Here is a 13,040-nt window from a genome sequence, read left to right as displayed (position 1 = left end):
CCAACTACATTATTAGAGCCAACTACAGTGTGAGTAAACATAAACACACAGGAGCAGGAAGAGGCTGTCTGCTCTCACTACGATGCTCTGTGTTTGAGTCTCTGCAGACATGTTGGATCCTGCCCAGTTCTGTGACTCCCTGATCTTCTATGTTGTGCGAATCACATCCTTGCCCTAACATTGGTGAAGAGAATCTCACCATATCTGTACTGGACTCTGTCCTTAGAGCTTCAATCAATTTTCAACACACACAAAGACCATTGCACACTACTAAGACTTATGAAGATGGCTATAGATCAATAAAACAAAAAAACACTTTCCATACATTTCGCTAAAACATTTCCAGCATTTTCATCTTCATAGTGCACAGACATTTAACCTTTAATAATCAAAGTCTCTAAGAGTAATCACTCATTAATGTCATTGTCCTGCTTTTAACTGTCGATAATGTCTCGGTGATGGATTGTTTTATAAATAGTGATTGGCTTTAATTGAGGACAGAGAGAACACCTTTGCGGACAATGACCCTCCAGGGTTATATGGACAAAGTGCAGTCTCTCTCTCTTCTTTCACATAGGATTCACGGTATGTTGCCTGTAAAAACAATTGGGTTCCTGCTCCATTCGTCTGAAAATGGATCCTGAATAGACTATAGAAACGGAGGTTGTTTATCAAAAAGCACTGTGTCCTGGGAAGTCCTCAGCACAAATACTTTCAAAGACAAAAATCACAGTCTATATTGAGGTGTTTCTTCAAGGTGAAGTTCTAAAAGAGGAACTCAAGTCCGGGTGCTTTAATGTTGTCTTTCGTTAGCTGCACTTCCCCAGATAACTCAGCCCAGCTCTTCTCCAAGTGTCATCATCCTCCAAAAATCTCTGATCTCCCCCAGTAAAGTGAAGGATTTGAGAGAGTGATACACACTTAAGAAACACTCACCTATGAGGGGTAGATAATGTCAAGAAAGACACACTGGACAAAATGTAAACACTAAGACCACATTAGAGAATAGTGCTTCCTCTCCATTGTATTATGTAATTGCAAAGCACTCTGGTGAAGCCAATTTTGTTCCACATTATACTGAATAGATGGCATTTCACTCCTTAACTCCTACCAAACCACTAAGTAATGAATCAGTCCTTGCTTCAGAGTTTAATCACATTCAAAAGGGCTGCATTAGTTTAAGACTAAATGGTGATCTCATTCAAGCCACAGTATCATGAGGAAAGCTAATTAAGCTAATCAGGCAGTTAGCCTGTGCACATCCAGTAATCGGCTGGAGTGCATGACAATGCGGTTTTGATTTGTGCTCACTGCTCATGTCAACATTATTATGTTATCAGAGTTCAGAACTGTATGATTTGTCCGGTTTGGAGAGAATAAATATGTGTGGATGATTCATTCAGCTCAAAGGTAAAGCAAGTAGCAGCAGAGTTATTGTCAAGGCGTCAGTGTAATGCGGTAGGACGAAGTCAGGCGCAGGACACAGAGCTAATCGAAAACGTACTTTACTCGTAGGTAAAAGAATGAACAGCAAGCCTCCACGCAGGGAGGAACAAACCCGCTCACAGACGACAACCAAAACATGGACAAACACGCACAACACACAGTGTGAGCCAGAGGGTTAAATAGGGAAGACCTAACTACATGATGGGAAACAGGTGAGACCAATACAGACAAAACAAGTCGAACGTAGAAACATGGATCGGTAGCAGCTAGTACTCCGGTGACGGCGAACGCCGAAGCCTGCCCGAGCAAGGAGGAGGGGCAGCCTCGGCTGAATTCGTGACAGTACCCCCCCCCCCCTTGACGCGCAGCTCCAGCCATGTGCCGACCCAGCCTCGGGGATGGCCAGGAGGACGCGGAGCAGGGCGAGTCGGATGACTATGGTGGAAATCCCTCAACATGGAGGGATCGAGGATGTCCCCTCCATGTTGAGGGATTTCCACCATAGTCTTCCGACTCGCCCAGCACCGTTCCTCCGGACCGTACCCCTCCCACTCCACGAGATACTGCAGGCCCTCCACCCGACGCCTCGAATCCAAGATGGAACGGACCGAGTACGCCGGTGCCCCCTCGATGTCCAGTGGGGGCGGAGGAACCTCCCGTACCTCAGACTCCTGGAGTGGACCAGCTACTACTGGCCTGAGGAGAGACACAATGAACGAGGGGTTAATACAGTAATTAAGAGGAAGCTGTAACCTATAACAAACCTCGTTCAATCTCCTCAGGACTTTAAATGGCCCCACAAACCGCCGACCCAGCTTCCGGCAGGGCAGGCGAAGGGGCAGGTTTCGGGTGGAGAGCCAGACCCTCACTGCGGTGGCGGTCGGCGCTCGCCTTTTGTCGCCTGATAGCCTGCTGCAGGCGTACATGGGCAGCGTTTCAGGTCTCTTCTGAGTGCCGAAACCACTCATCCACCGCAGGAGCCTAGATCTGGCTCCGATGCCAAGGTGCCAGGACCGGCTGATAACCTAACACACACTGAAATGGAGAAAGGTTAGTGGAGGAGTGGCGGAGTGAGTTTTGGGCCATCTCTGCCCAGGGTATAAACCCCGACCACTCCCCCGGCCGGTCCTGGCAATAGGACCACAGAAACCTACCCACATCCTGATTAACTCTCTCCACCTGCCCATTACTCTCGGGGTGAAAACCTGAGATCAGGCTGATCGAGACCCCCAGACGTTCCATGAACGCCCTCCAGACCCTTGAGGTGAACTGGGGACCCCGATCTGAAACAATATCCTCAGGTACCCCGTAGTGACGGAAGACGTGTGTAAATAGGGCATCAGCAGTTTGTAGGGCCGTAGGGAGACCTGGCATAGGAATGAGACGGCAGGACTTAGAAAACCGATCCATAACGACCAGGATCGTGGTGTTCCCTTGTGAGGGGGGAAGGTCTGTAACAAAATCCACCAATAGGTGGGACCACGACCGTTGTGGAACGGGTAGGGGTTGTAATTTCCCTCTGGGCAGGTGTCTAGGTGCCTTACACTGGGCGCACACCGAGCAGGAGAAAACATAAACCCTCACGTCCTTGGCTAAAGTGTACTTCCCACTAAGACAGTGCACTGTCCGACCGATGCCAGGATGACCAGAGGAGGGTGACGTGTGAGCCCAATAGATCAATCGATCGTGAACCTCGAGCGGCACGTACATACGACCCTCTGGACACTGGGGGGGAGTTGGCTCGGTACGTAACGCCCGCTCGATGTCCGCGTCAACCTCCCACACCGCCGGTGCCACCAGACACGATGACGGAAGTATGGGAGTGGGCTTAATGGACCTCTCCTCTGTGTCATACAGTTGGGACAGGGCGTCTGCCTTAGCGTTCTGGGAACCTGGTCTGTAAGTAAGAGTAAACACAAAACGAGTGAAGAAAATGGCCCACCTTGCCTGGCGAGGGCTCAGTCTCCTCGCCGCCCGGATGTACTCCAGATTGCGATGGTCAGTCAAAATGAGAAAAGGGTGTTTAGCCCCCTCAAGCCAATGCCTCGACACTTTCAGAGCTTTAACCACAGCTAACAGCTCCCGGTCCCCCACGTCATAGTTGTGCTCCGCCGGACTGAGCTTCTTAGAAAAGAAAGCACAGGGGCGGAGCTTTGGTGGCTTACCCGAGCGCTGAGACAGTACAGCTCCTATCCCAGCCTCGGACGCGTCCACCTCAACCTGGAATGCTAAGGAGGGATCCGGATGAGCCAGCACTGGAGCCGAGGTAAACAGGTCCTTCAGATGACCAAAAGCCCTGTCCGCCTCAGCTGACCACTGCAGTCGCACCGGTCCCCCCTTCAGCAAGGAGGTAATGGGAGCCGCTACCTGCCCAAAGCCCCAGATAAACCTCCGGTAGTAGTTGGCAAAACCCAAGAATCGCTGCACCTCCTTCACCGTGGTTGGAGTCGGCCAATTACGCACGGCCGAAATGCGGTCAATCTCCATCTCCACCCCTGACGCGGACAGGCGGTGCCCTAGGAAGGAGATGGACTCTTGGAAGAACAGACATTTCTCCACCTTCACATACAGGTCATGCTCCAACAGTTGACCAAGCACCTGACGCACCAGGGACACATGCGCGGCCTGTGTAGCGGAGTATATGAGAATGTCATCAATATACACCACTACACCCTGTCCGTGCAGGTCCCTGAAAATCTCATCAACAAAGGATTGGTGAAGAATTCAATTTAGTGAAGAAGCGCGCCCCGTGCAATGACTCCGTCATACTAGCAATCAGAGGTAGTGGATAGCTGTACTTCACAGTGATCTGATTAAGACCATGGTAGTCAATGCACGGGCGTAAGTCACCATCCTTCTTCTTCACAAAAAAGAAACTCGAGGAGACAGGGGAAGTGGAAGGCCAAATGTATCCCTGCCTCAGAGATTCGGTGACATATGTTTCCATTGCCGCCGTCTCCTCCTGTGACAGAGGATACACGTGACTCCGGGGAAGTGCAGCGCCTACCTGGAGGTTTATCGCACAATCCACCTGTCGATGGGGTGGTAATTGAGTCGCCTTCTTTTTACAGAATACAGCCAAATCGGCATATTCAGACGGAATGTGTATGGTGGAAACCTGGTTTGGACTTTCCACCGTAGTTGCCCCTACGGAAACACCTACACACCTCCCCGAGCACTGACTAGACCATCCCTTGAGAGCCCTCTGTTGCCATGAAATAGTGGGGTCATGAGAGGTTAACCAGGGAAGCCCCAACACCACTGGAAACGCATGAGAATCAATCAGATAGACAAATTTTTTCCTCATGACCCTCCTGCGTCTTCATCCAGAGTGGCGCTGTGACCTCCCTAATCAGACCCTAAAGGGGGACTATCTAGGGCACGTATAGGGAAGGGCACATCAACTGGCACAATAGGAATCCCTAAACTACGGGAAAACTGACGATCAATAAAGTTCCCAGCTGCGCCTGAATCTACTAGCGCCTTATGCTGGGAATGAGGAGAAAACTTTGGAAATACAACATCTATACACATATGCGCAACAGGGAGCTCTGGGTGAGTCGGGTGCCTACTCACCGGAAACGATCCACCAGTGCTCTGCCTACTGCCTCGACTCCTTAAAGACCCTCCCCAGCACCGACCAGCAGTGTGTCCTCTGCGGCCACAGTTGGTGCAGGGGACGGCCCCTCTACTGGTCTCCCTAAGAGCAGCACCTCCGAGCTCCATAGGGGTAGGGTCGGAGGCGCTGGAGGATGGAATGGACGGCCCCTGATCCGGACATCCGCGGGTGGCCAACAGATTATCCAGCCTGATTGACATATCCACCAGTTGGTCCAGGTTAAGGTTGGTGTCCCTGCAGGCCAGTTCCCGACGAACGTCCTCCCTTAGGCTGCATCGGTAGTGGTCGATAAGGGCCCTCTCATTCCATCCTGCGCTGGCAGCCAGAGTCCTAAAGTCCAGTGCAAACTCCTGTGCGCTCCTCCTGCCCTGTCTGAGGTGAAATAGACGCTCACCCGCCGCTCTCCCCTCCGGTGCATGATCGAATACCGCCCGAAAGCGGTGGGTAAACTCCTCATAACTTACAGATGCTGCGTCTATTCCTCCCCACTCGGCATTGGCCCACTCGAGCGCCTTCCCGGACAGACAGGAGATGAGGGCGGACACGCTCTCGTATCCCGAGGGAGCCGGTGGATGGTTGCCAGGTATAGCTCTACCTGGAGCAGAAAACCCTGACACCTGGCAGCTGTACCGTCGTATGCCCTCGGGAGCGAGAGCCGAATCCCACTGGACCCAGGTGGTGAAAAGGTGGACAGCGGTGTAGGTGGTCGTGTAATTGGAAGAGGTATAGGAAAACCTCCTCTCTCCCATCGCTCCATAGTATTTATCACACGTTCCATTGCGGTGCCGAGAGCCTGGATCATGGTCGCTTGTTGTTGGACGCGTTCCTCCATCAATCCGGCTGGCATGGCTGTACCTGCTGACTCCATAAATGGTGCGTGTTTCTGTCAAGGCATCAGTGTAATGCGGTAGGACGAAGTCAGGCGCAGGACACAGAGCTAATCGAAAAACGTACTTTACTCGTAGGTATCTTTATGAACATACCTCCACGCAGGGAGGAACAAAACCGCTCACAGACGACAACCAAAACATGGACAAACACGCACAACACACAGTGTGAGCCAGAGGGTTAAATAGGGAAGACCTAACTACATGATGGGAAACAGGTGAGACCAATACAGACAAAACAAGTCGAACATAGAAACATGGATCGGTAGCAGCTAGTACTCTGGTGACGGCGAACGCCGAAGCCTGCCCGAGCAAGGAGGAGGGGCAGCCTCGGCTGAATTTGTGACAGTTATGTTGTATATGATTAAGTTAATCTCTGATATGCCTGAACAATCAACAACTGACTTGTCTCAGGTGTCAGGAAATATGTAGAAAGAATGTGAAGAAAAATATGTTTACCTCTTTGAAGCTGGATACAAATGTTTATCGCAAAAGATTAATTTAAGATAAAGTTAAAAACATTATTTACTTTTATCAGCCAAGTTGTCACATCTGGATTTGATTAAGTATGGTACTGTAGACTGTCTTGGAGGGTTGAACTACTGTAGCAAACATATTGGAGGGTTGAAATACTGTAACAGTAGGGCCTTTAGATTGATGAGGAAGATGGGGGAGACCTTTCTCCTCTGAAAGTCCCTTGGTTTGGTGAGGGAGAGAGATGGGGGAGACCTTTGATGAGGGAGATGAGGCAGACCATTCCCCTCTGAAAGCTTGGCAGGATTAGGCTGAGGGATTCCTGGGTGCAGAGAGATCTGTTTCTTCAGCCTGCTTCTATCAGCTACTTCTGTCTGAACGCTCCTTTCAGTGGCCCTCATCCTAAATGAACAGATCTGTTATCTACACCCCACTCTGAGCTCTCTAAGCTCCACTGCTAATGAGAAGTGCCCTAAGATTTTTATGTCATTAATAGATGAAAGGAGGGAAGAGAAGGCCACTCATACATCATTAAACATACACACGCACGCACTCATGTCTTTAGGTGGATGTGCTGTGAGTCTAAGGACCTAGAACCAATATTCAAAGGAAATCAGAGATATTTAATGTCATGGATGTTTTTACTTTTGATATAGATTCATGCAGTGGAAATTAATTAGATACTGCACCATTTCACCCACCAATTTTCTGTTCAGCAATGACACATTTATAGGCTATTTGATAATTGTATGTTGATAAAACCCAGAATGATTTCTTACCAGGCATTACACTTTTCTTACAAACTATCATTAGACCCAATTTTCAAATGTCATACTATGTATATATACAGTGTTGTAACAATGTGCAAATAGTTAAAGCACAGATGGGAAAATAAATAAACATAAATATGGGTTGTATTTACAATGGTGTTTGTTCTTCACTGGTTGCCCTTTTCTTGTGGCAACAGGTCACAAATCTTGCAGCTGTGATGGCACACTGTGGCTTTTCACCCAGTAGATAAGAAAGTTTATCAAAATTGGGTTTGTTTTCGAATTCTTTGTGGATCGCTGTAATCTGAGGGAAATATGTGTCTCTAATATGGTCATACATTTGGCAGGAGGTTAGGAAGTGCAGCTCAGTTTCCACCTCATTTTGTGGGCAGTGTGCACATAGCCTGTCTTCTCTTGAGAGCCAGGTCTGCCTACGGCGGCCTTTCTCAATAGCAAGGCTATGCTCACTGAGTCTGTACATAGTCAAAGCTTTCCTTAAGTTTGGGTCAGTCACAGTGGTCAGGTATTCTGCCACTGTGTACTCTCTGTTTAGGGCCAAATAGCATTCTAGTTTGCTCTGTTTTTTGTTTGTTCTTTCCAATGTGTCAAGTAATTCTCTTTTTGTTTTCTCATGATTTGGTTGGGTCTAGTTGTGTTGTTGTTGTTGTTGTCCTGGGTCTGTGTGGGGTCTGTTTGTGTTTGTGAACAGAGCCCCAGGACAAGCTTACTTAGGGGACTCTTCTCCAAGTTCATCTCTCTGTAGGTGATGGCTTTGTTATGGAAGGTTTGGGAATCGCTTCCTTTTAAGTGATTATAGAACTTAACGGCTCTTTTCTGGATTTTGATAATTAGCGGGTATTGGCCTAATTCTGCTCTGCATGCATTATTTGGTGTTTTACGTTGTACACGGAGGATGTTTTTGCAGAATTCTGCATGCAGAGTCTCAATTTGGTGTTTGTCCCATTTTGTGAATTCTTGGTTGGTGAGCGGACCCCAGACCTCAGAACCATAAAGGGCAATGGGTTCTATAACTGATTCAAGTATTTTTAGCCAGATCCTAATTGGTATGTCAAATTTTATGTTCCTTTTGATGGCATAGAAGGCCCTTCTTGCCTTGTCTCTCAGATCGTTCACAGCTTTGTGGAAGTTACCTGTGGCGCTGATGTTTAGGCCGAGGTATGTATAGTTTTTTGTGTGCTCTAGGGCAACGGTGTCTAGATGGAATTTGTATTTGTGGTCCTGGCACACACTCTCTCTCTCTCTCTCTCTCTCTCTCTCTCTCTCTCTCTCTCTCTCTCTCTCTCTCTCTCTCTCTCTCTCAGTTCGTCCTCTCTCTCTCCAGCAGTTAGTCCTGAGTACAGCCTTCCTTCCCTGTTCTGGGGGTATATGACCATGATAGTGTTACAGGAGACCTTTCTTTGTAAAGAGACTGTAATTGACATGTTAGCTGTTAAGACCTTGTCCGTTGTGAACTAAATGTCCCTGAGCTTCTCTTGGCCTGCTCTGAGGCCTCCTGCCAATGGGCCTTAAAACTGATACATTTCCCATCAGCACCCTGGGGGAGCCTTTACTGCAGCTCATAGGCAAGTAATGCTAAGATCAGGCCTGTGGAAGTGTTTCTCATACCATTACTTTGGCACAGTGGGGGTCCAGGTAGGGATTTGTCACTTCAATTATTTTCAATTGAAAACGTGGGTTTTTACAGCTCTGGTTGTTCATTTTCAGCTTTTTTCACCTAAACCAGAATCAAATCGATCAAGGGCTCAATGAAAATGTATTCTATTAAATCAATAATGGCTATAATTAAACTGCAAAATTATTGATTGTTTAGAACAATTCCTCACTAATCAGATTGCAGCCAAGTTTTCATAGCATAGCCTAGACTATAGCTCCAGACTAAGCATAGTCATTTTATTACAATTTCATCAACATTGATTTTCATCTACCTCTTTGACCTTGGAGTGTATACAGTTAGATGTTGAAGTAGAGGTTACACATTGAATCAATCCCTGCCAAACTTTAGGCATTGAATTTTACCCCCAAAATGGTAGAACAGGTTGAATCTTAGACATATATTATATTCAGCGCTTCTCGTGATGACAGATGTGTATTTTCACTGGCTGAAATTTCTTCTGGTTGAGCCAGCGAGCGTGTATGCTAGTGTTGATCTTTCCACTGCTGTTTGCTATTCAGAAACACTTCCTCGGCTCTGTGTGAATGTGATTGAGTGAAAGAGATCTGAGGGGAGCCATGCCAGAGCTCTGCCCTCAAGGTCACTCTGTAAAGCCCTAAAGCCCAGAGGTCAGTGCCGAGAGAGGAAGGGAGAGATGGGTGATTGGAGAGAGGGAGGGAGGTTGCAAAGAACAGACTGTAGGACAGAGAGGCCCTGTGGACAATTCCTCCACAGCATCTTATCATTTCAGGGCGAGGCCAGCAGGACTAACCTTGACCTCGACCAGCACTAAACCAATCTCTCAAAGCCTTCAACTCTTAGATTACTATGAACCTGATAAGATCAGTTCTAAGGTTTCCTATGACGTTCACAGTTAGTTGTCTAGTGATGAGTGAAACCCTGTGGATGTATCTGGATCCTTTCGGAAACGGTTGTCACTGATTCTAAACCGTCTCATTGCATTTATGACCTTTCTGTTTTGACTGGTCAGTCAGTGAGTCTAATTCGTTTGTTTGGACTGGTCAGTGAGACTAGTCAGTTTGTTTGGACTGGTCAGTGAGACTAGTCAGTTTGTTTGGACTGGTCAGTGAGACTAGTCAGTTTGTTATGACTGGTGAGTGAGGCTGTTTACACGACTCCTGTTTGACCTGCTGTAAAACAGCTCCAACTCCCCCTTCTGCAATTAGAGCTCCTTTAGTTGTTGGTGCAGTGGATCCTCTAAGGAGGGTATAACAAGCCTCTGAGCCTCATCTCTGCCTTGTAAAACACCCATCATCTCTCCCCTCTGTTATACAACAGTTTTAACAGCCTTTGCCATGGCAACCCAGGGATGGGAGTGTAATGAGAGTATCTGGGATGCAGGGGACAGAGGTAACAGCATTAGTCCTTTATTATACCAGACAGAGGTAAAATCATTAGTCCTTTATTATACCAGACAGAGGTAACATCATTAGTCCTTTATTATACCAGACAGAGGTAACAGCATTAGTCCTTTATTATACCAGACAGAGGTAACAGCATTAGTCCTTTATTATACCAGACAGAGGTAACAGCATTAGTCCTTTATTATACCAGACAGAGGTAACAGCATTAGTCCTTTATTATACCAGACAGAGGTAACAGCATTAGTCCTTTATTATACCAGACAGAGGTAACAGCATTAGTCCTTTATTATACCAGACAGAGGTAACAGCATTATTCCTTTATTATACCAGACAGAGGTAACAGCATTAGTCCTTTATCATACCAGACAGAGATAACAGCATTAGTCCTTTATTATACCAGACAGAGGTAACAGCATTAGTCCTTTATTATACCAGACAGAGGTAACAGCATTAGTCCTTTATTATACCAGACAGAGGTAACAGCATTAGTCCTTTATTATACCAGACAGAGGTAACAGCATTAGTCCTTTATTATACCAGACAGAGGTAACAGCATTAGTCCTTTATTATACCAGACAGAGGTAACAGCATTAGTCCTTTATTATACCAGACAGAGGTAACAGCATTAGTCCTTTATTATACCAGACAGAGGTAACAGCATTAGTCCTTTATTATACCAGACAGAGGTAACAGCATTAGTCCTTTATTATACCAGACAGAGGTAACAGCATTAGTCCTTTATTATACCTGACAGAGGTAACAGCATTAGTCCTTTATTATACCTGCCTATCAGCTGCTTCGGAACAATCCGCTCGCTACTCAAGTGATTGGACAGGGCACACACATGGTGCGCACTCACACACACACACACACACACATCGATACACACACATACAGCATCAGTGTTAGCAGGCACAGTGGGCTGCTGACACCGACCTTTTGAAGTATGAAGTGTTGTCTTCAGCCCTGCTCCTCATTAGCACCCACTTTTTGTTTTGGCATCATGATGCAGTAGAGCAGTTTAGTCCCACAGCCAGCCGTCACACTTTACCCATCCGTCAGAGGAAGAGGTCAAATAAAGTAGAGAAAGAAAGCCCATTTAGGGTTGTGAAATGGTTTGGTTTGTCAGAATACGGTGGTGTTGAATTTGTAATGTGTTCTTGTTTAATTTGGGCCTTTTACTATAGGGATCTGAATGTGTTTGCTTTGCTGTGTTAGACGTTACACTTGGCAGAAAACCAGACCGCCGTGGGCTGTATGAATAGATGTGTGTTTGTAGCAGTTGGCCAGAGATGTTTAGTTTCAGAAGCCCTAATGCTTTATAAATTCCCTTCAGTGTCTGGATTTCAGTTATTATTATTACCGTAATGTTTCGTGTTTGCTGGAGAATCATTCTTATTTACTGTGACAGTCAAACATAAACCAGCTTTTCTCTCTCACTGGCGTTTTATTGGGTAGATTTTATCAGAGTGTGTCCTTGTGAGTTTACCTGTGTGTGTGTGTGTCTGTATGGTGTTAGTCCTCTTGTTCCTTCTGAGAGTGTGTGGTGTCGGTCAGGGAAGAGAAGCAGCATCATCAAGAGGCTCTCTCTTAGTAGAGGTCAGAGACGAAGGGAGTTCAGCCAGGAGGGGAATGATTGCTAATAGACCTCATAATAAAATGAAAAGGCTGTGTCACTGTACAGATGGCCTCTCTCTCCCCACTCTGAGAGCACAAAGTAAAAAGATGAAGTATTCCTCTGCTATTGCCAGACATTAATAAATATGCTATTTCATTTCCTTTGTAACGCCTCGCAGGTTTATAGAAGCTATTAAATAGGAAATGTGAGGAAATCGAACAAAGGAGGCAAAAACTATTTGAGACCACATCTGATTGTACCGTATTCTGACTGACTCTCACTCTCTTTCTATCTCTTTTGCAGAAGGGATTCATAACATGTCCATGGACTCCAGCCCCATGACGATGCCCATGTCAGACCCCAACGCCTGGGCCACAGCTATGAACAACCTGGGCATGGCTCCCATGGGCATGGCAGGACAGCCTCTTATGTCAGGTATAGTTACTGTAGTTATAACCCTAACCCTAACCATACCTCTACTGTAGTTATAACACTAACCCTAACCATACCTCTACTGTAGTTATAGCCCTAATCCTAACCATACCTCTACTGTAGTTATAACCCTAACCATACCTCTACTGTAGTTATAACCCTAACCATACCTCTACTGTAGTTATAACACTAACCCTAACCATACCTCTACTGTAGTTATAACCTTAACCCTACATCTACAGTAGTTATAACCCTAACCATACCTCTACTGTAGTTATAACACTAACCATACCTCTACTGTAGATATAACCCTAACCCTAACTATACCTCTACTGTAGTTATAACCCTAATCCTAACCATACCTCTACTGTAGTTATAACCCTAACCCTAACCATACCTCTACTGTAGTTATAACCCTAACCATACCTCTACTGTAGATATAACCCTAACCCTAACCATACCTCTACTGTAGTTATAACCCTAATCCTAACCATACCTCTACTGTAGTTATAACCCTAACCATACCTCTACTGTAGTTATAACCCTAATCCTAACCATACCTCTACTGTAGTTATAACCCTAATCCTAACCATACCTCTACTGTAGTTATAACCCTAATCCTAACCATACCTCTACTGTAGTTATAACCCTAACCATACCTCTACTGTAGTTATAACCCTAATCCTAACCATACCTCTACTGTAGTTATAACCCTAACGCTAACCATACCTCTACTG

At 46.3% G+C, this 13,040-nt stretch overlaps 1 protein-coding gene across 1 annotated transcript in view; it reads left to right on the top strand.

Annotated features, from left to right (window-relative positions):
- The window catches only part of LOC311105316 (ecto-NOX disulfide-thiol exchanger 2-like), a 397,866-nt gene that overhangs the window by 265,730 nt on the left and 119,096 nt on the right, over positions 1–13,040 (top strand). The window contains exon 5 of the mRNA XM_084147429.1: positions 12,175–12,306. Within this exon, the coding sequence (XP_084003555.1) occupies positions 12,175–12,306 (132 nt within the window). The remainder of the gene's footprint in view (positions 1–12,174; positions 12,307–13,040) is intronic.

This window comes from Coregonus lavaretus (genome assembly GCF_964263955.1).
Source record: "Coregonus lavaretus genome assembly, chromosome: 29".
Lineage (NCBI taxonomy): Eukaryota > Metazoa > Chordata > Actinopteri > Salmoniformes > Salmonidae > Coregonus > Coregonus lavaretus.
Note: the sequence above shows the minus strand (reverse complement) of the source record. Positions and strands in the feature narration are given on the sequence as shown.